Genomic DNA, 23991 nt, shown 5'->3' with positions numbered 1-23991 from the left:
TCAGTATCACAAAGAGAAGTGTGAACATCCGTCTTGATGAACGTAATAAGAACTGCCACCTGGGTCACACGGATAAATCAGCCATAACGGAACATGCTTACCAGGAAGGTGATCATGAAATAAAATTCAGCGAGACAAGCGTCATATCTAAAACCTCGCATTATTATGCACGCATGTGTAGAGAGGCTATCGAGACATAAACACGGTAATAATTTTAACAGGGAAGACAAAGGTATTAAACTGGGAAAAATTTGGATATCAGCGTTGCACCACAAGTGTGATGATCGATTACTTTCAATCGAGAATGTTGACATTACCAGAGACAGTACATAGCCGATGCCATGTGATGGTCAGTGGCGCCCTCTGTACTGCCTATATAATCAGCGCTTCCTCGAGTTCTCTTCGCAGTTCGCTGCTGTACCTCAGAAGATGTCTCCTGCAGTCAGAGACGAAACGTCAGGGGAGAGTTTTATCATCGACCACAGCCTATCAGCCTGTAGGTTTTAAGTGAAGACTGACTGACTGAGAGATTGCAGAAGAATGTAACATTTCAGTCCAACCACGTCATGAAATCCTGACACAGCATCCTGGAATGCATCGTGTTCCCACCAAGTTCATCCCACAGATCAGGAGTCAAGATCAGAAAGACCTTTGTCTCACAATCTGTGAAGAGCTTTTGGATCGTGCAAATGAGAATGAGATATTTGTTAAGAGAAAGATGCTGAGACCGAGGTTCAATATTTACAATGGATCACGAAAGATTCCCCAAAACCAAATGAAGCTCGCCAGGCAGGTCAAATGCCTGCGAGAAAATGTAAGAAGAAAACAGCCTGAAATGTGGTGAGACAATTCGTGGCTCTTGCATCACAATAACGCACCAGCACATTCATCCCTGTTGGCGCGTGACTACTACATAAAAGATGAAATCACTGCGCTGCCTCATCCTCCCCACTCTCCAGACTTGGCCTCTACAGGCATTATTATTATTATTATTATTATTATTATTATTATTATTACTGCTTCCAAAGCTGAAACACCCGTTGAAAGAAAATTCACAGATGTCTCTTTGCGTGCTCCAGCAGGAGGTGCATCAAGACTGCTTCTGGAAATGGAAACGACACTGGGAGCAGTGTATCAATTGTGGAGGAGAGTATTTTGAAGGAGACCATGCACAATAAGTAAAAGGCAAGCACAGAAAAATTTTGTGGTCAAAGTTACGCAATTTTTTGAACAGACCTCATATAAAGCATTCAATTAATGTGCATTTGTTAGGACTTTATGTACAAGGCTGAATATCAAATTCACACTTACTAGTATAATTCAATTTTCTTAGGGACATATGTGCGAATTGTATTCATGTACGTTAATATTTTATGTGGTGAACACACTAGTTGTGAATTGGATTTGCCTCAAATGGAAATGTATTGGGCACAAGGGAGACGATGATGATGATGATGATGATGATGATGATGATGATGGCATTTAAGCACCTTCAACTGTGATCCGAAAGTTGGTTCTACAATTGCTTGGATATCTGACTATATACTGTAACTGCAATATGGGGTAAACAGGATTGTTCTACCGTATTTACTCAAATCTAAGCCGCACTCGAATCTAAGCCGCACCTGAAAAATGGGACTCGAAATAAATGGAAAAAAATGTTTCCGAATCTAAGCCGCACCTGAAATTTGAGATTCGAAATTCAAGGGGAGAGAAAAGTTTTAGGCCGCACCTCCAAATCGAAACAAAGTTGGTCCATTGTAATATGAGACACAATTTAGGTCGAATGAAAGACGATACAGCTACAGTAGTTTGGTTCGAGTCTTAAGCTTAGCAGTTACGCTTTACCAGGTAGCCATTGCTATGTTCGTATTTATACGGGTACCCTTCCTTTTTCACGTGTTTCGTCTGGTTTGAATCGATTGCTTATTTTTCTTTGATCTGATAAGTGCCGTTTTCTTTGTTATAGGTGTTTATGCCACTCTACGCTAAAATGCATTACTGTACTGTGTCATGCCTTGTTTGTCACATTCTGATAGAAAAAAAAAGAGGAGAGGAATCGTCTCAGCGAAACAATGGCAAGAGACTGCTATTTGTTGTTACTTACACTGCTGCTTTCTTTGATAATGATCAACAAGAACCAAATAATAGACTGCGTATGATAGAACGTGTTCTGAACAAGAGTTAAGCTAAAAATTTTCTCCGTTTGAAAATCTTTGCGGCCACTTCTTTAGTACATCAAATTCTGCACAGAAATTAGTCATCTTAGATTTAAAAATCTAGTCAGTTGCCGTGCTTCATTTCTGACTGTATCACTATTAGGCATAAGAATAATACGAATATAAACATGACACGATACGTATATTCTTCCGCGTTTGCTGTTGTCTCACTCTAGTTTCGTAGCTTATTAGGCAGACAGGGTTTAAATGGGATAGCAGCAAACAGGAAAGAATACATGGCAAAATGTTTATATTCGTATTATTCTTATGGTGAAGAGAATACTGCATGTGATTCACATTTCATCAGGTTCCTATTAGCAACCATCTCTTCTCACAGGTAGAAAAAAATTCAGAATGTAGAGTTGGCCATATTGACAAACTTCCCCAACAGTCTTGCCAGTCGGATTTTCGTAGTACATAGAAATTCTGCTACATTCGAAGATGAACAATACGGAATTTGTATTTACTTCACTGGATAATGTATGAAAATGCAGCGGTCGAAACTCAGGGCGGAGAAAAAAAAAAGCTTGTCTTCCACCTTTTTTTTTTAAATTTATTTACTGACGCAGAGGTTTTGGCGCCAGTATTTATCTTTGCAAAGCATGCCTGTGTAGCGGTACGTATATTCGACGGCAGAAGTTACTTGTGGCGGCATCTACCAACATTTTTTAGAACTTCCGCTTGCTTTGCACTCGATTCTAAGCCGCAGGCAGTTTTTTGGATCACAAAAACCGGAAAAAAGTGCGGCTTAGATTCGAGGAAATACGGTATTTGGCACAACTCATGGAGGTCCACAAAGCAGAATTCAAGAAATTTTAATGATACAAGGCACTGTCTATGATTAGTGCATATCGTATGGTTATCCATTTCTGGAAAAGTACTTAAAATTCAGCCTGCAGCTGTAGCTAGTTTGTGTAAGAACAATAAAGGAGAATTTCACCACGGTGGTCTGTTCCCAAGTGTGTCCAGTATCTCATCCATTATAACTTGACACCCTTTGTGGAAACTGCTTGGAGCACAAGAAAGTGAACCTCACCACACATGCAGACAGAGTATATCTCTGCGTATCTATAAAAGCAGAAATTATACAGGAAACTAACAAATGATTAGCTTAATCAAACAAACTGAAATAATCTGTTGCCAGAACATGTTCAATAATGATATTTGTTGCTTTACATTACTAATCAATTGAATGAGGTCTAGTTTTAAGCAATGGCTTCTGCAATGTTTGCCAACATAGCTGAGTGCTCAGCTTGGCTGACTACCATGTAGAGGATCCTGGTTCGATTCCCGGTACTACCAGGGGTTTATCATTATGCTGAATGAGGAGCTACTTGATGAAGCAGTATTGGCTCCAGATCACAAAAGCTGACAATGGCCAGAAGAGCAGTTTGCTGACCTCTTACCCCTCCATACCTCATTCAATGACACCACTGGTGGTGGGTGGCATGGCAGTTAGTCAGTACTGACACGCCTGCCAGTGTCTGTGGCTGGAGTTTACAATTACTACAATGGTCCCTCACACAGTATTGCTTGCTAGCTATCATTGACAAGTACTTGAGGTCAGTCAGTATCAGCCTCAAAGTCATCTGAACTGGAGATGATGATTTACAGTCTGCGATCATGCATCCACGGAAAGTTATTAACTTGATGCTAAGAATGGATTGAACAATAAATGTTCAAGTCCACGTACAAATCTACTTTACAAGTACATATATTCCCAATGGAGACTCCAGTATCACTAATATATTAAATAATTTATTGAAAATACAGAAAACTATAAAGATGTAAAATGGATCACATGAATTTATTTCTATCAATCTAAACTGAGTTTCACTTCTTATCGGTCTGAAGACATTACAGTCAGTACATTGTAATGTTAATGTTTGTCACAACAAATACATAATATTGCTTTACTTTAAAAAAAAGTGTCTTCCATTGTTATAATTTAGGCAACTATGATATTTAATACCCAAAGACTCTAATTTCAGTACCCCACCTAAAACAGTCTCTCATCCAATACTATGTAAGAACTCTTTTGCCTCCTTTAAATCTCAAGGTAGCATATTCCGATTGTAGCTGAGACAAATGAAATTTTGTGTTATTTTTCATTCTTCACCTGGGGTAAAAATCATTAAATATTCTTCCCCACAGTCTTGGCCTCTTAAGCGCCAAATGTAAATGTAATTGACAAGGAGCTATTTTAAAATTTTTATAAGCTGGAGATAAAAGACGAGATAAAAGAAATTATTCAGGTAGTGAAGGGAGACGAAAATTTAATAGTCATGGGTGACTGGAATTCGTCAATAGGAAAAGGGAGAGAAGGAAACATAGTAGGTGAATACGGATTGGGGGGAAGAAATGAAAGAGGAAGCCGCCTTGTAGAATTTTGCACAGAGCATAACTTAATCGTAACTAACACTTGGTTCAAGAATCATAAAAGAAGGTTGTATACCTGGAAGAATCCTGGAGATACTAAAAGGTATCAGATAGATTATATAATGGTAAGACAGAGATTTAGGAACCAGGTTTTAAATTGTAAGACATTTCCAGGGGCAGATGTGGATTCTGACCACAATCTATTGGTTATGAACTGCAGATTGAAACTGAAGAAACTGCAAAAAGGTGGGAATTTAAGGAGATGGGACCTGGATCAACTGAAGGAACCAGAGGTTGTAGAGAGTTTCAGGGAGGGCATAAGGGAACAATTGACAGGAATGGGGGAAACAAATACAGTAGAAGAAGAATGGATAGCTTTGAGGGATGAAGTAGTGAAGGCAGCAGACGATCAAGTAGGTATAAAGACGAGGGATAATAGAAATCCTTGGGTAACAGAAGAAATATTGAATTTAATTGATGAAAGGAGAAAATATAAAAATGCAGTAAATGAAGCAGGCAAAAAGGAATACAAATGTCTCAAAAATGAGATCGACAGGAAGTGCAAAATGGCTAAGCAGGGATGGCTAGAGGACAAATGTAAGGATGTAGAGGCTTGTCTCACTAGGGGTAAGATAGATACTGCCTACAGGAAAATTAAAGAGACCTTTAGAGAGAAGAGAACCACTTGTATGAATATCACGAGCTCAGATGGCGCCCCAGTTCTAAGCAAAGAAGGGAAGGCAGAAAGGTGGAAGGAGTATATAGAGGGTTTATACAAGGGCAATGTACTTGAGGACAATTTTATGGAAATGGAAGAGGATGTAGATGAAGACGAAATGGGAGATAAGATACTGCGTGAAGAGTTTGACAGAGCACTGAAAGACCTGAGTCGAAACAAGGCCCCGGGAGTAGACAACATTCCATTAGAACTACTGATGGCCTTGGGAGAGCCAGTCATGACAAAACTCTACCATCTGGTGAGCAAGATGTACGAGACAGGCGAAATACCCTCAGACTTCAAGAAGAATATAATAATTCCAATCCCAAAGAAAGCAGGTGTTGACAGATGTGAAAATTACCCAACTATCAGTTTAATAAGTCACAGCTGCAAAATACTAACGCGAATTCTTTACAGACGAATGGAAAAACTGGTAGAAGCGGACCTCGGGGAAGATCAGTTTGGATTCCGTAGAAATGTTGGAACACGTGAGGCAATACTAACCTTACGACTTATCTTAGAAGAAAGATTAAGAAAAGGCAAACCTACGTTTCTAGCATTTGTAGACTTAGAGAAAGCTTTTGACAATGTTGACTGGAATACTCTCTTTCAAATTCTGAACGTGGCAGGGGTAAAATACAGGGAGCGAAAGGCTATTTACAATTTGTACAGCAACCAGATGGCAGTTATAAGAGTCGAGGGGCATGAAAGGGAAGCAGTGGTTGGGAAAGGAGTGAGACAGGGTTGTAGCCTCTCCCCGATGTTATTCAATCTGTATATTGAGCAAGCAGTAAAGGAAACAAAAGAAAAATTCGGAGTAGGTATTAAATTTCATGGAGAAGAAGTAAAAACTTTGAGGTTTGCTGATGACATTGTAATTCTGTCAGAGACAGCAAAGGACTTGGAAGAGCTGTTGAACGGAATGGACAGTGTCTTGAAAGGAGGATATAAGATGAACATAAACAAAAGCAAAATGAGGATAATGGAATGTAGTCAAATTAAATCGGGTGATGCTGAGGGAATTAGATTAGGAAATGAGACACTTAAAGTAGTAAAGGAGTTTTGCTATTTAGGGAGTAAAATAACTGATGATGGTCGAAGTAGAGAGGATATAAAATGTAGACTGGCAATGGCAATGGCAAGGAAATCGTTTCTGAAGAAGAGAAATTTGTTAACATCGAGTATAGATTTAAGTGTCAGGAAGTCGTTTCTGAAAGTATTTGTATGGAGTGTAGCCATGCATGGAAGTGAAACATGGACGATAAATAGTTTGGACAAGAAGAGAATAGAAGCTTTCGAAATGTGGTGCTACAGAAGAATGCTAAAGATAAGGTGGGTAGATCATGTAACTAATGAGGAGGTATTGAATAGGATTGGGGAGAAGAGAAGTTTGTGACACAACTTGACTAGAAGAAGGGATCGGTTGGTAGGACATGTTTTGAGGCATCAAGGAATCACAAATTTAGCATTGGAGGGCAGCGCGGAGGGTAAAAATCGTAGAGGGAGACCAAGAGATGAATACACTAAGCAGGTTCAGAAGGATGTAGGTTGCAGTAAGTACTGGGAGATGAAGAAGCTTGCACAGGATAGAGTAGCATGGAGAGCTGCATCAAACCAGTCTCAGGACTGAAGACCACAACAACAACAACAACAACAACAACAACAACAAGCTGGAGACTTCAGAAATTATCTACAACCAGAGAATAACCATTACTGCAGATGACATTTATTGCTCACAATAACAAATAGTACAATAATGAATAACTTGTAGGTACTTAATACATAGTACACTTTACCTAAAGATAAGACACTCTATTGGTCTTTAGTACAATAAAATAAACAACTAGTATCACATATACAATTATTGTCCCACTGTTCATCCCAAGTAATTTGCATCCAGTAACTGCACACACTCCAATGCTCACACTGCTGCAGCTAGCAGCTGTCTGCTGGAGAGCACCGTCTTCTGGCATTGGTCATTCATGACATTGCCAATGGGTAAGTGTGGCGTGACCTGAGGTCACTACACCACACCCCTGTAAGCAAATGAAGAGAATTTTTTTTTTACTAACTTGAGTAATATGATGATGTCTGCTAGATTGAAACGAAACTGCACTTTTTGTTCGTAACAAGTTTCCATTGTGGCTGGATGATGGTTGGTCAGTTGGTGTTGGGGGGGGGGGGGGGGGGGGGGGTGACTGCTACACCTAGGTGGGTGACAGCTAGTTGATTTCCAGGTGGGTGGTGCTGCTCTGGATGATGATGTGGTGCTGGCAGCTGTGGCATGGTGAGTGTTTTGTGTCCAGTGGTGGCCTGTATTTTGCTGCTGTCTTCTGAACTTAGGACAGCCCGACACCCATTGGTCAGTGGGCACTACTGTATCTACCCCTTTAATAGGGAGAGTGAGTGTCCTATTGTTTTGTCCCATAATTGTGTATAGGCCTTCGTGCAGAAGCTCCAGTGATCTGTGTAGTGGGCTGCATTGGAGGAAAATTTGCTTCATTCTGGCAGCTCTTTGATAACAAAAGTAGCCTGTTTTCCATTCCATGTAGTTCCACTCAGTCACAGAGCCTTCACTTACCTGCGAAGTACCATGCGGCAATTGTTAGCAGGTTATGGATAGCCCGGATGTGGTTTAAAAAACTCACATGGTAGATGCAGAGATTTGCTGTACATCAGCTCTCCAGGAGCAGGCATGAAGGTCCTATTTTAATGCACTTCACAATTCTGACAGCACTACTGTGAGAATGTCAACCTATGAATCCGTCATATAGCACATTATATTGGCATCCACGGAATGGTGTAAGTGCTCCAAAATCCCATTTGCGGCTGCATGTTACGGTGAAGTCCTTGGCATGTATATCCACTACAACCAGATCATTGCACAAAATATTTCTAACTCCCACTGCCAACCCTGATTGGAACTTACAAGCTGTACACAGCTCAAAAGTGAAACAGAGGCACAGGTACACACACACACACACACACACACACACACACACACACACACATTCTCAGCAGTTTGTTTTTCCTAGTGGCATACCTCTGGCCACCACTGTGAGGCAGTAGTAGTAGTTCCATGCAACTGGGAGTCAAGGTGGATGTGTGAAAATCGTGCCTCTGGGATAAAAGAAATACTTAGTGCAGCTCATACATTCTCTATTATTTTTCAGTTCTGGCCGGGGATGTAGGTCTGAGCCCACATACAGCAATCCTTCTGTATAACAAGCCACACAAAATGCTGCTTTGTTAACATGGATTCTTGGCTGGTTGAGTCTGCATAGAATCAAAAACCCCTCATCTTCGGAAGTCCAGCACATATAAGGCAACTCTCGGCCTGCTGACACGTTGCAATATGTCGCTCCTTAGTACCTGGTATTGGCATGCAACACATGTGCAAGGGTATTTAATTCCTCGTAGTCAATCTGCACTGCCACCAGCTCAGTGAAAACCCCAAGTACGGAAATACTTTTCACTCTAAACAAAATATTGGCGGTGAATTTTTTGAACAGCAAACATGTTAAATATCTGTTCTAAATTGAGAAATAAAATTTAGCTGGTAGCTTTGCAGTGAGAGAGGATTACTTTGTGGTTACAGAAACGTGAAAGAAACTGGCCAATGGTCTGTTTATAAAGAGAAGGCATGCGCTTCCACATTGAAAATAAGGTCGCTAGCTGCTTTACAGGGTGCTAAAAGTTCTGTGTAAAATGGTAGCCAGAAGTGCTGCTCCTCTGTAATCTCCCTGCAGAGAAACCAAAAAGCTGCCAGCACCCATTTACACTCTGTTGTAGCATTTCACTGATAGCTCGGGATGAGCCATCCGAAAAAATCTCCAGTAGAGTAGGGAGGGTGGTTTTTGTGAGGATTGTCTAGCAGGCTTGATGAGCCGTCTGTAGTTTGTCAGCCCAAGTGACTGATGTGGAATCACACACTTTGGGGCCAGCAAGGATGGCATGGAGCAGAGCTAAGCCTCAGCATATTGGTGTAAAAAACAATAGTAAATGTTTATCATGCCCAGGTACCAACACACTTCGCATACTGTTTTCAGGACTGTGTTAGTTGTAAGTGCGGGAATGAACTCAGATGGCATACATAGTCCAATCACAGAGACCCACAATCTCTGGAATGTCGTTTCATTCATTTCATCATCACCATCACCACATAAAGGATGAGGTATAAAAAGACAGAAAATACTGCCCTCTCACAGTGCAAGTCACACCTGCGACAATGAATCACCACTCAAATGTCCATCGTAAACCGAAGTTCAAATTTAAAGTCACAAGCCCTTATGTAGTTATGAGTGAACCATTTGCAGCTTCTATGTAAGTTTGCATGCAGCCACACTTGCCACAGCTGTTGCCTGAAAAAGACATACATGTCTAAGCTGGTATCCACCAAAAACTGCATCTTAGCGGGCCTATCTGTTACCACTAAATGTCGTGATAGTTACCTGGGCTGGTGCTCATGGCGGACTTGCCCAACAGGTGTGAGAGGCTGCCATCTGCATTTCTTTACCAGGAAGATGGCATCTGTATCTATGTGCTCTGTCACCAAAACAACGGCAGTAATAACAATTATTCTGGCAGCTGGGAGTGAAGGATGCAGGTTGCATTGTATGTGACTCTCATTGTTTGTATATGCCATGTCAACTCCCAGGCTAAGTGCAAATTGAGATGTGTATAGCACGTGTGACGTGACACGACACTACAGCGCAACGTGCACATTCCACACGTGTCGCGCGGGTCCAACGCATATTGAGACGTGCACACATACTTCACACGTGCCAGTTGGCGACGCTCTGCGCTGACAGAAACAAAGAGCGCGCACAGTGTAATCTTTCTCAAACAATTTTGCAGAAACTATTCACTAAAAATACTTCATTATTACCTTGCTTGTAGCGTTAAATGTCAGCTTCATGCCGAAGTGCAAATAATCTCGCTAATGGTTACAGTTATTGTGGTATACACATTTCAGTAAGACACTACGCAAAATTCGAAAAGTTTGCAATGGAAAATAGGGGTCGCTATGATCTTGTGTTTGGTGCGTATTACACCATATGTTGATACACATGAAATTTAGCTAACATGTTGAATTTTTCTTTTGACTTGGGAGGAAGTCTCTATCTGCCTCTGATCTCGAGAAAATGGATCCTATGTAGCGCGCTAACCCCCGATCTGACACCCACGAGAATGAAATATTTACAACACCTCTCATATCTCCTAAATCAATAATCTCGCTAATGGTTACAGTTATTGTGGTATACACATTTCAGTAAGACACTACGCAAAATTCGAAAAGTTTGCAATGGAAAATAGGGGTTGCTATGATCTTGTGTTTGGTGCGTATTACACCATATGTTGATACACATGAAATTTAGCTAACATGTTGAATTTTTCTTTTGACTTGGGAGGAAGTCTCTATCTGCCTCTGATCTCGAGAAAATGGATCCTATGTAGCGCGCTAACCCCCGATCTGACACCCACGAGAATGAAATATTTACAACACCTCTCATATCTCCTAAATCAATCGAGACATCGAAATGATAATTTGGCATATGATAACACACAAGAAGGAGAGTAGTTTGCCAATTCGTAAACACATGAAACTTTCTTATCTATGGCGATATACCAGTAGTTATACTCCCCTTTTCATTTTTTTTCACTCCAGTCACTATAATTTTTTAAGAGTTATCGACAGCTAGTGAAATAAGAGTGTCTAGTAGGAAAGTTACTGCAAACTGACAGTATAAGGTTTTTCATAAACTATTGAGCTCTTTGATTGCCAATTACTTGTTTAATGAGGCACTGTGTTTCAGAATTCTGTCGCAACAGCTGCTGTTGGATGAGTTTGTGCATATTACACTGTGTTTTGGCACAGGAAGTACAATTAAACCTGTCAACAAGATAGATGTAGCCATTACTCATAAACGGTGATGCGTCTTCAAATGAGAAAAGGTTAACAATTCACACAAAATAAATGCCAATTCTGTTGGAATTTTGGTTGAATCTCCATAACACATCATATTTTTAACACTGAACGACTGGAATGGAAACTCACCAAAGGATTTTATTCCTTCTCCTGATCTGAGCAGTATGAAAATAATGACAAACATTCCCTTCAGGTGGAATGATAGGCACATGCCAGGTGCTGGTTACTCACCTACGGCTTGCCAAATTGACAATGTGTGATTCACGAATAAAATAGTTGTTACTGAGAAAAATAAACAATTGATCTGTCGCTCAACACAATGGTCAGTGGATTGTCAGCAGCTGAGCATAATACGTGCGAAAGGTATGCGGAAGCTAGCCATATGTGCCTTGTGAGTAGGAGTTCGAAAAACATTGTCATGACAGTAGATCTGCCTTTGTCAGCAACACATTTCAACAAATTAAATATATCTAATCACCATACTCTTTCAGGATACTCCTCCTTTAGTAATAATACCAACCATTGCTTTCATTTGTGCAGCCTGTTGTATAATTAGTTTATTAATGCTGATAATGTGTATGCAACAACTGAAATGCTTTTTCTCAACACGGTGAGCCAGTTAAAACATGGTTATTTGTGACTGCCTTTCGACTTATTCTAGCTTGCAGTGGAAATGTGATGTCCACTTGTACATAGCATAATGTCTCTTATTAGATACATATCCAAGTAACAATAGTGAAACTTATGTACTTCATTCATAGGACGCTTTTTACCAGATGCACAAAGATGTCATAGCTGTAGCAATTATGCCTTTTTGACTTTTTGCAACAGATCGTAGAGATACGTCAGCATAACAGGCAGCAAGTAGATAACCGTGTTTTACTTTCCTGCCTTGCTTCTAGATTGCGTGATTTTATAATATTCCTTACTTTCTTATTCACTGCCTTCATGATGAATCATCTGTCCCTTCTTACGGCCTGAAAACATTGTGGAGGCAGAAGATATGATCCCAGTGGCTAATGGGTCAGCAGTTATTGAACTGTTCATTGTTCTTGACAAAAGAATAAACAAAACAAAAGAACTATACAGGTATATGTAACTGAAAACTATTATGTACTAATGAAAAGAGATGGGGTACTTAAACGGTGAAAAGCGAAACATTACTCAGTGATAATAAGATTCAGTATACAGTAAGGCCGTATTTTTCAGATGCTCAATACTTTCACCGCCCATATGCACCATGCCAAAGTGAACATACGGCAGGACTGGCTTCCTGATCCCTGCCTCACCCCTAATGCATTGCTTGTGGCGTGAGAAACTGTGCCACAACCATAACGCCGTGCGACCCGGTGTAGGCACGTGTCATCTCGGGTCACAATTTGCATGGTCCCATTTGAACCAGTGAAGTTACAAAAAGCGTGCTGCGCTGCGTTGCGCCACCCACATCTCAATTTGTGCCTAGCCTCAAGACGCAAGGTGATATCGGCCAGTCTGTCTCTGTTGTGCATTATAGTCAACACCTACTGAGTGGTGGCCTTAGTTACTGTGTCTGCGAACTCTGCTAAATCACAGAAGTTTGGCTATTTGAGAGCAGGGTGCGATGCATATCTGGCAAGTGAGATGTTCATATGGACCTTAGGAGTGGTCCTGGGATGTCCGATCAGGCCAAGGTGCAGAGTAGACAAGGAGGTGTGGCAGCTTTCTGTTACAAATTTCCTTTCTGTGCAAAAATTGTTCTAAGAGAGGGGAACCCACTGAATGAGCTCACCTTTTAGTAACTCAAGGTTTCCAGAGGCAGATGGTTTCATAATAACATCCCTAATGTCACTGGTAGAGTGTCTGTCCAGTCACAAGTGCACATTTGGTAGAGTCTTGTGTTATCCTCGCAGTTTATTTCACATAACACGCATCCGAGAAGAGCACATGCTCAGGTGCTTGCAGGTGCAGCAGGCAGCAATCTACTGGCTTGCAACAATGTCAATGGATAGATGCGGAGTGACCTGTGAGCTGAGGTTAGTGCAAACTTAACCGTGTGGAATATTATGGTGAGAGAACTTCTCTGCAATCAACATGTTATGATATCCATGTCTGATGAGATAGGTATATGACTGTTGCTTCATTTGTATCCAAAATACTTCCCACTGTTTCCATTTTGACAACTGAAACATTTAATAACTGTGAGCTGTTTGACTCTTTTACATCTCAAAAGTCCACAATAACCTCCGATTCCCGCTCTAACTCCTACGCCCATCACAGAACCTTACCCCCAAACCATCTCTCTTTCCACCCCAGCTCCCCCCCCCCAACCATCTTCTATATGCTTCCCAAAATCCATAAATCTAACCCACCTATATCTCCAGCGGTAGCTGATAACTGTGCTCCCAAGGAAATAAACTCAATTTGTGCTGATCAACATCTCCAATCCATTGCAGCCCACTTTTCTATATAAAGGATACAAATGACTTCATTCATCATCTACCAATCATACCATATCGTTAGCACCTGGAGTTTTGCTTGTAACTGTTAATGCCGACTCTATATAGGAAAAAAACCTCCACGGTTGTGGCCCTGCCAACACTGAACACTACCTGTCTCCAATGTCCTTCCGACCAAACCCATAAGTGCAACCTTTGACAGTAAAGTTCAGTGAATGAAGTCAGTACAGTCAATCGGGCAACACTGGTGACTCTCAACGCTGCACCTGCAAAGTGGTCGGCGTTGACAACCTACCCCCCACTGTAGTTCAGTTGACCATCGTGTGTGTTCCATGTTAGACCTGTTGGATGAAGTGCTTGTTTAGTGTGTTGGTTCTGAACTGAGAACAGGACAATGAATGAGCAAAGGATCAATTTAAACTTTTGTTTTAAGCTTGGCAAGACACCGAAAGAAACACATGCAATGCTGGTACATGTTTATGGGGATCAAGCATTGTCCATGAAGTGTGTGTACGGGTGGTTCGCCCGTTTTTGAGGAGGCCGGGAAAGTGTTTCTGACAATCCCCATAGCGGACGACCAGCAACTGCCGTCAGTGACGAAAACATTGAGAAAGTGAGGACATTAATCACAAACGACCTTCGATTAACTGTGCACATGATAGCGAATGAACTGCAGATGAACCATGAATCTGTGCGGCAAATTCTTACCCAGGAGTTAGGGAAGAGGAAAATGTGTTGCCGTCTTGTGCCACATCACTTGACTGATGATCAGAAGCATGCATGTTTAGAGGCTTCACAGGATTTTGTCAAAATGCTGGATGCGACACCATATTGTCACTGAGGATGAAACCTGGTGTCTGTGGTACAACCCTGAAACAAAATGGCAAAGCATGGAATGGTGTTCTCTGACATCACCTCATCGGAAAAAGGTCAGAGCCAAAAAATCATGCATCAAAACGATGCTCATCACACTTTTTGGTAGTCAAAGCATTATCCACAAGGAATTTCTACCTGATGGAATGACACTGAACACTGGACGGTACGTTGGAATTTTGACCCGTTCCATGCAACATCTACACCCCAGTACGCACAAAAAGGCTCCTGGTTTTTTGTTCACGACAATGCTTGCCCACACATAGCCAATATTGTCAAACAGTTCCTGGCAAAAAAGGGTGTGGTGCAACTTTAACATCCACCATTCTTGCTGGATCTCAATCCTCCAGGCTTCTTCCTGTTCCCTCGACTCAAACTTGCTTTGAAAGGAAAAACATTTGATGATATTCCTTACATCCAACGAAAAGTGACATGGCTTTTGAACACCATCCCGAAAGAAAACTTCGTGTAAAGTTTCCAGGACATGTATCACAGATCTCTGCAGTACATAGTTATGGGAGATGACTATTTCGAAGGACAGTAAGGTAAGTGTAGTTCATAGTTCATCTACATTTAGAGGTTGTATATCCCCTACACACCTTACAAACCCATTTAGTTAACTACTCATCCTTCAAGAAAAGCTTTACAAAGCAATCTGCAGCATAGCCATCAGCATCCTCATATGGCAACTGGTTTACAACTGTCTAGCAGAAATATTCCTAGTCACCAAAGATTCTAAACCTCTAGTTTAGTTAAGGTCCAATAGTTAAGATCCAATAATGATAGGTTCATGATCTGGATGTAAGGCCAAAATAATCTATCTTCATTCCTCCACAGCCTCAATACATTTCCTCTTACCTGCTTCAACTAATACTACTAAGCCCACAAGGGAACCTTCACGATGCTCCATCTCTCTTGAGGTGTTATGAAAACTTTTGTCTTTAAAAAGTACACTAACCATAAATAGTGCCTCCTCTTTGATAGCTGTCATGCTTTCCACCCTACAATCTTAGACCTGCAGATGGCGCATCTGCTGTGACAAGCAATATCCTGCCCAGTATGCTGACAGTCTTACTAAAGACTCCACAGACAGAAATTACCCTCCAGAACATAGTCCGCAAACAGATCTTGTGTATCATATTCATACATGCTCCCTATTATCAATCAGCTTCTAGAGCCAGCTCATCATACACAGAACATTTTAACTATTACCTTTGCCGTGGCTTCAAATACCTTTCACTATGCACTTATGTGTGCCACATTCTTCCTATGTCTCCCAAAATGGCAATCTGCAACCCTTGCATTCAACAAAATATTCTAGTACATTAATATGCCACACTTAATTAAAGCCCGTTACCACAGGAGTTACCTCTGAGAGAGACCCTAATTTAAGACTTGTTTTTTGCACCAAGCAAGCACGTCTTACTGCAGACCTTTTCACAGGTGTCTTCTACCCTCCCAGAGGTAGGTCCATATGCAAAAGCAGTCATGTTAACCAGCTATTTAACTTTTGCTTAGCATTTTATATGTGTATGACTACCAACTAGCTGTCCACCTAAATGATTGACCACTGACAAAACTGTTGTCAAGACCAAAGTTGATCACCCAATAGAAGAACATGTTGATGAACCCACAGCATACTGAACTTCAGTGGATTCTTCACAGTTCATAATATCTCAATCTCCCCCTCCCCCAACCCGCCCTCCCCTGAATTAGAAAAGGGAAATTTTTTTACAATACATTCTTTAAACCCACAATTCTCCTGTCATCAATCTTTGCTTGCGCCTGACCACCACTCGCCTCCAGTCCTGTTCCCATGCCTGCCATTCAGCTCATTAATCTACACTCACACTTCTCTCTACACAGTATCTCTCAGCTTTCTCACTCTGTAAAGGAGTATAGGCAGCAATACATGACAGATCTGATGACATAGTGCAATGCTGGTGCTGGTGTAAGTGTTTTGGAGCACATCATGCAGTACTCTGCAGCAGATGATCCTTATGTATACCCACAGCTGCTACTGCAATAGTGTGCTATCGGGGAAATTCATCTGGGCTTCCAGAGGACCTTTCGCAGTAACTGAAGGCGCCATGACAGCTGTGGACTACATGAACACTGTGGTCCACCTGCTTCCCTTCATGCTTGATGTATTACCCCACTTAGTTAAAAGATGGCCACTGGATCATCAGAGGTTTACAAACAAATGCACACTGCCAAAGGTCAGTTTCTAGAAATTCAAGTTTCAAAATCTAAGTATCAGGATTCAGCCTCAAGTGTGTGCAGTGGTCATCCTAAGGTTTCTACTCTCCTTAATGTCTGTACTAGACACACGTGTTGTTATTCACAATTCATACTTCGTAATTCTGTAAGCAGAAATCCACCTGTGTCATAGTCTATCGTATGCTTTGCATATAAAAACTAGTTACTTTCACAAAGGAAAAGATACAAGATATTTACTTGTTGAGTGAGAAAATCGACATGAAGGCCTTGTGCATCCAGTACCGTAACGGCACATGCGCAACTTCCGTGCAGCCTCGCCATCCTTTGTCTCACCAGGGCTACAAGATGTCCGTTGTCCAGTTGCCAGCTCAATCTGTTGCTGCCAGAACTGCTTATTCTGAAACAAGAAAGGTACAAAATATTTGGCTAGTACTTCATGTATATGTAATAAATGGCAAAAAATATCTGCTCCCCCATCAAATACCTCAACATCTATACCAACAACCTACCCCAGGTAACTATCCCATAGATCATACTCACAAATAAAATTCCTGGGCAGTATCCTTCTTTCAGCCTCTGACTAATAGAGCTCCCGGTTCCAAAATACTCAGAAGCGATCCCCGTGGGCCATGACCTGAGTACCACCCAGGTCTCAGATACCTCAATACACCATTGTGCCAAGGCAATTACTTCGATACGTCAAGCCTCGAAATAAAACCCTGGCATTCAACAGTGCCCACCATCACTTCCCACCATCCTCCTAGCCTCTGCAGCATCCTTGTCAAACCAAACAAAATTTCCACTCTGTCATCACTACTCTGACATCCCTAGTCTTTAAGTTTCTCACCCTTGAAAGTGTTCCTTGTGAAAAATATGTCACATGCACCCATACATTATCACCTACTCCATCTCCACCAACGGTAAATTTTGCAGTGTCACACACAGCAACATCTGAAACCACACATATTGTTACCAACAAACATGTCCATTGCACAACATTTTACATAAGAATGAACATCACTATACTGGCTGAAAGCGTGGATGGACACAGAAGAACATAGTTGCTGACCATTCCATGTTTCAAGGAAGCTCTGAGCCTGCTTCACCACAAGGGCAATTTAGATACTCCCACCTGCTTCTAGTTTCTATAAAATTCAGAGATGGAAACTTGTTCACCAACATGTCTTTGTATCTCAACACCCTTCTGGACTTTAATTCAGTTAATATACAATCTACCTCCTTTTTCATTATTAATATTTCTTCTTGGAATACTTTCTGTTTATTATTTCTTATTTAATAATTTTATTTTTTTTTTTTACTTTTTCAACTTACACTGAGGTGACAAAAATCATGAGATACCTTCTAACATCTTGTCAGATCTCCTTTTGTGTCACAGAGCAGCAACTGGATGTGGTATGTACTCAGCAAGTTGTTGGAAGTCTCCTGCAGAAATACTTAGCCATGCTGCATCTATAGCCATCCATAACAGTGAAAGTGTTGCCAGTGCTGGATTTTGTGCACAATTGACCTCTCAATTATATCCCATAAATTTTTGATGGGTGGCAAAATCATTCACTCAAATTGTCCACAATGTTCTTTAAACCAATTGCAAACAATTGTGGCCCAGTGACATGGTACACTGTCATCCATAAAAATTCCATTGTCATTTGGGAACATGATGTCCATGAATAACTGCAAATGGTCCAGAGGACCCAGAAAATTCCATGTAAAAAAAAGAACACAACATTATGGAGCCACCACCAGCTTGCACAGTGCGTTGTTGACAACCTGGATCCATGACTTTGTGGGTTCTGAGGCACACACAAACCCTAGCATTAGCTTTTACCAACCAAAACTGTGACTCATCTGACCAGACCATGGTTTTACAGTTCTTTAGGGTCCAACCAATATAGTCATGAGCTCAGGAGATGCACTGCAGGCAATGTTGTGCTGTTAGCAGAGGCACTCACATCGGTCGTCTGCTGCCATAGCCCATTAACACCCAATTTTGCGGCACTGTCATAACAGACATATTAATCATGCACCCCACACGGGTTTTCGTGGTTATTTTATGCAGTGTTGCTTGTCCATTAGCATTGACATCTCTACAAAAGCACTGCTGCTCTCAGTTGTTAAGTTTAAGGCCAATGGCCACTGCGTTGTCTGTGGTGATAGGTAATGCCTGAAATTTGGTATTCTCAGCACACTCTTGATATTGTGGATCTCAGAATATTAAATTCCCTAACGATGGGTGGCATAATCATTCACTCAAACTGTCCACAATGTTCTTTAAACCAATTGCGAACAATTGTGGCCCAGTGACATGGTACAAAGTCATCCACAAAAATTCCATTGTCATTTGGGAACATGATGTCCATGAATAACTGCAAATGGGGAGAATAGGAGCTTGTGGCACAACTTGACGAGAAGAAGGGATCAGTTGGTAGGACATGTTCTGAGACATCGAGGGATCACCAATTTAGTATTGGAGGGCAGTGTGGTGGGTAAAAATCGTAGAGGGAGACCAAGAGATGAATACACTAAGCAGATTCAGAAGGATGTAGGCTGCAGTAGGTACTGGGAGATGAAGAAGCTTGCACAGGATAGAGTAGCATGGAGAGCTGCATCAAACCAGTCTCAGGACTGAAGACCACAACAACAACAACGATTTCCAAAATAGAATATCCCATGCATCTAGCTCCAACTACCATTCTGCATTCAAATTCTGTTAATTCCTGTCATGCACCCATAATCACATTTGAAACCTTTTCAAATGAATCACTGGAGTATAAATGACAGCTCTGACAATGCACTACTGCCATCTGTATATGTGCATATTGCTATCTCACGACTTTTGTCACCTCACTGAGATTCAGGCATCATCATCCAAAGCTGGTATAGTGCTTACCAACTTAGAATTTTTTGACCATCCCTATTCATCCTACTCTTACCTCATTCTCACTGCTGGTGAGTCACTATCATTTTGGGGCCCGAGTAACCAGCCCTTCCTCTATATTCCACAAATTATTCCCCTCCCTATCCTAAAGAAGGCGCTAATAGTTCTGAAAGATGGTCTAATTTCTGGTACTTTTGCATGTCTTATCAACAGTTCTGCGAATTTTGCCTCTGGAAGTCTTGGCTTTCAATTGGTTCATGCAGGTAAAACAACACTAATTTTTAAGTTAACACTGATTCATGAGGAGGCTATAAACAACAAAAGTCAGGGTAGCAAGTGTCTCTGAGCTGGTTTATTTGGTTAGTAGTTGGTGATTGTATTTCCATTGTCACATTTTTCCAAGTTTGCAGTTTTCAGCATTGTGGCCTTATAAAGTTTTGTTTTAAGCTTGGAAAACCCACTGTAGAAATGCACCAAATGTGGAGGCCAGCTTTTGGAGACAATGCTTTAAGTCAGACACTGACTTATGACTGGTACATATGTTTCAAAAATGGGCAAAAGCTGGCTAATGATGGCGATGATTACGCTTGACTGTCAATGGGCATCACAGCACAAAAATTAAGACAGTGAGCATTTTGATACTGTAAGATTGTTAATGCATATTGCCAGACTTGTACAATACCCATGGTACATGTGACCACATTTTGTCATTAGAATTGAATGTAAGAAGGATTGTGGTAAAGTCAGGCCTACAACTGCTTCAATTGGAAACAGCATCACATGGAAATCTGCTAGGAACTGAAACAACTGCTTCAAGACAATCCAAACTTATTTTCAAAGACTGTCACTGGTGACAAAAGTTGGGTGTATGTTTACAATCCTGATATTAAGCAGCAGCCACTACACTGGAAGATTCCTTGTTCACCTCAAGGGAACAAAATTGAATTTTTTTTTCTTTTTTTCTTTTTTTTTTTTTTTTAAATTCAGGGCTGTTCATAAAGAATCAGCCTTCCTGGTCATATGATCAATAAAAATGTTCTAAGATTTGTGAGGACTGTCATGAGAAGAAAGTGTCAACAGAAATGACATATGAATGACTGAGTACTTCACAACGACAAAGCACAGTCACATGTAGCCTATATTATTTATGAATTTTTGAGTAACAAAATGATCTTTGATGATTTTTAATTTACTGCGGACCCATAGTTATCCAAAAGTTTTTAAATGATAAATTTTTTGCTATTTGACTAATTATGTTTATTATAGCCACTATTGCAATTTCAGCTTTAGATCCATTTTCAACTGCAATACATCAACCCTCAGCAGATGTTATACATGTCAAACAGAAATCCGCAGGTGCGATGTTATCATCAAACACACTACATTTCGCATTTTTTCATTGTGTTGTGTACTAATGTCAACTAACCGAAGTGCTGTAGAACGAGCAAGCCTATGCAGAATAACATAGAATTAATAATAATACTTGGTGATGTGGCCTCATAACTTCATGGAATGGATGCTGTCATAAAAAGACCTTTCAAAGCTCATCTGCAACAGCTTTACAGTGAGTGGCTTATCCACAGCGACCATGAATATGTTCTATGCTCTCATTCCTTGGGAGAGAGAGGGTGAGGGTGAGGGGGAGGAGACAGTAAAAGAAACCCTCAATAAACATGCTGGCACAGTTTAGACTCACTGCCTGGAGTAGAATATAAAGTGAATTCATAACAAAAGTATCAAAGAGGTGGTTCAGAAGAGGACATATGATAACAGGGCTGCCACAAATTTCCCCAAGTGAAATTCCCCGATATTTCGCTGATTTCGCGACAAGTTTTAGCATTTTTCCCTGACAAATTTTGAGATCTCAAGAATAAGTTAAGACATAAGTTGACAATCTGTGTTTGTAGCTATAGTACAAGAAGCAATAGTGTAACCAAGGAAATATCTAAAAAAGAAAACTTGCAAGCAGACTGGCATTTCCTAATGTCAGCAAAAATTTTAAGTATTAACAACATCTTTTCTAATGAACTGTTTTTAGATGGAGAAAGCAAACCAAATGATATACGTGTTTGATTAAGACCACTGATGTTATTTTATTGCAATAAAACAAAACACATTTGGTGACAAAAATATGCAGTTCCTTGGAGACGCAAGACAGATTTAAAATAACTTCACAGAATTCAGAAATAACCTCAGAAAAAAGTAGGCCTCTTGAAAGAAGTGTATAAGCTGGGGAAGAATCATGTAAACTAACACTGTAGGTGACCACCAATAAAATATTGGTTCTAAGATGTTCATTATTGTCAGTTATTACCCACTGTGTTATATCTATTATTTTACAGGTGTTCTGTGATTTTTCTTTGAAGAAATACACGAGTACATAGCATACAAACCACTAGCGACTGACATGATTTTCTTCTTCTTATTATTATTATTATACATACTTTCTAACATATAAACTACTTCTGAAGTGCCAAAATGTACTAGAACAAACAAAATATCTTAAGACGTCATGCCACACTATACAACGTACTTGCGGTGAGACAGTCGCAATTCCTGAAATCGATCAGTCATGGCCTCTGGCCTGCTGAGGAGCACTATAGTCCTGGGTCTATGGACAAATCATGAAAATCTGCTGCATTATGTCACACACAAACAGACCCAGTAGTCCGTGCGAAGATTGGTGAGACTAGATCCAATGGGCAGGGCCTGCACGTCAGTGGGAACCAAATGGCTTCAAATCAGCAGACCCGATCCATTATAGCTACCCACAGAAGTGGCCTGTGGTTTTGTCCGTTGTGGAAATCCACTCATGTGGCTAACTATTCACGAGCCACAGACAGCAGGTTGATGAACTGAGACCACAGTGATCAATCCATGCAATAGATAATGTGTTAAAATACTCTGAGAATCAATAATAATGAGGACAGGTAGCAACTCACAATAAAGATGATTACTGATACACAGACACACACGTAGAAAAGACAATCACACATTTTCAGCCATAGCTTTTATCAGAAAACAAGAGCACACACACATTCACACAATCACTCAGACACAACTTATGCACACATGACCACTGTCTCCAGCCGCTATGTCTACAGTATCTGAAAATCAGATCCAAACACATCACTCCTCACACTATTGGCAGCTGCTAGGCTAGTGACAAGAAGTGGTGGCAGCACTGACTGCAAGCTGAGGGAAGTGGTAGGATGGGGAGAAGCAGTAAGAATGAGGGAGTGGAGAAGCAGTGCATGTACTCAGCTGCACTCAGCCAGATACGATGCATGACACCTCAATAAACAAACCATTTCATCTACTGAGACAAAAATGAGGTTTTTCCAATGTTTTTTTTTTTGAAATTCCCTTGAAATTTCCCTGATGTGTTTGAAATTCCCTGACATTCCCTGATTTTCAGAGCCTGTGGTAACGCTGGATAAGAATGTCTGGAAGAAAGGAAAGGTAGTAGGCTTCACTGTAAGATGATACCAGTGACAGTGATGAATAAGAACAGTAGTGATGCCACAGACTAACAATCTTCCTTTGTCTTACTGACCCAAGTTTCTAGTCAACCTCTTGCAATTCTGATGTATCAGTGGAAGATCCAAAACTGTGGCAAGTGATGCTGCCTTGCTGTGCAATTTAAGCCTGATTGGCTACAAGCACGCTCTCATTCTCTGTCAAGTGAGCCAATTCTTCCATGGATTCCCCTGCTATACTTACAGACTCTGCTGGATCATGAAGTGATTTGCTCTTACTGGTGTGCAAGTCGATTAAGCCTGAGTGAGAGATTTCTAATGTGAAGTTATGCTTTGGTGCCCTTGGACTGGTATACTTACTCAGCCAGATGAACTAACTACTGCTTTGGTTTCCATCACTGTCTATCAATATTACCACACTTGCATTACAGCAACTAGCCTGTATTCAGTTTAACTTGCATGCTCAATGAAGTGGTTGTGGAAACCTGTAATTTTTTTGTGGCTCGGGAGAATCATTTTATTTTATTGAGAGCTTATTGACTCCTGTTTCACGTTGAAGTTTACATATTGTGAGGTAATGGGTGAGTTGTGGCGCCCTGAAAATATTCTAAGTTCGGAGTTGGTGTGGCCGCACGGGCCGCTCAGCAAGCCAGGGCTCGGCAGTAACCACGTGGTGATGAATGTTAGCTGAGCACGAGGGGTAGCCCCAGCGTGTGGTCCGGGGACCGCATGGCTGGGAATTCCATGATGACGCTGTGTCGATGAAGGAGACATGCAGGGAGTGCCAAAGATGGCGGACTTTGTGAAACCTTAACGGCAGACATTTCACAGTTCATATAGAAA

The 23991-nt window shown here is 40.9% G+C and overlaps 1 protein-coding gene across 2 annotated transcripts in view; it reads right to left on the bottom strand.

Annotated features, from left to right (window-relative positions):
- Positions 1-23991, bottom strand: part of LOC124789967 (PAN2-PAN3 deadenylation complex catalytic subunit PAN2) — a 297298-nt gene that overhangs the window by 101563 nt on the left and 171744 nt on the right. For both annotated transcript variants that reach the window (XM_047257502.1, XM_047257501.1), the window contains exon 14: positions 17011-17170. In XM_047257502.1, the coding sequence (XP_047113458.1) occupies positions 17011-17170 (160 nt within the window). The remainder of the gene's footprint in view (positions 1-17010; positions 17171-23991) is intronic.

The sequence above is a fragment of the Schistocerca piceifrons genome, chromosome 3, assembly GCF_021461385.2.
Source record: "Schistocerca piceifrons isolate TAMUIC-IGC-003096 chromosome 3, iqSchPice1.1, whole genome shotgun sequence".
NCBI lineage: Eukaryota > Metazoa > Arthropoda > Insecta > Orthoptera > Acrididae > Schistocerca > Schistocerca piceifrons.
Note: the sequence above shows the minus strand (reverse complement) of the source record. Positions and strands in the feature narration are given on the sequence as shown.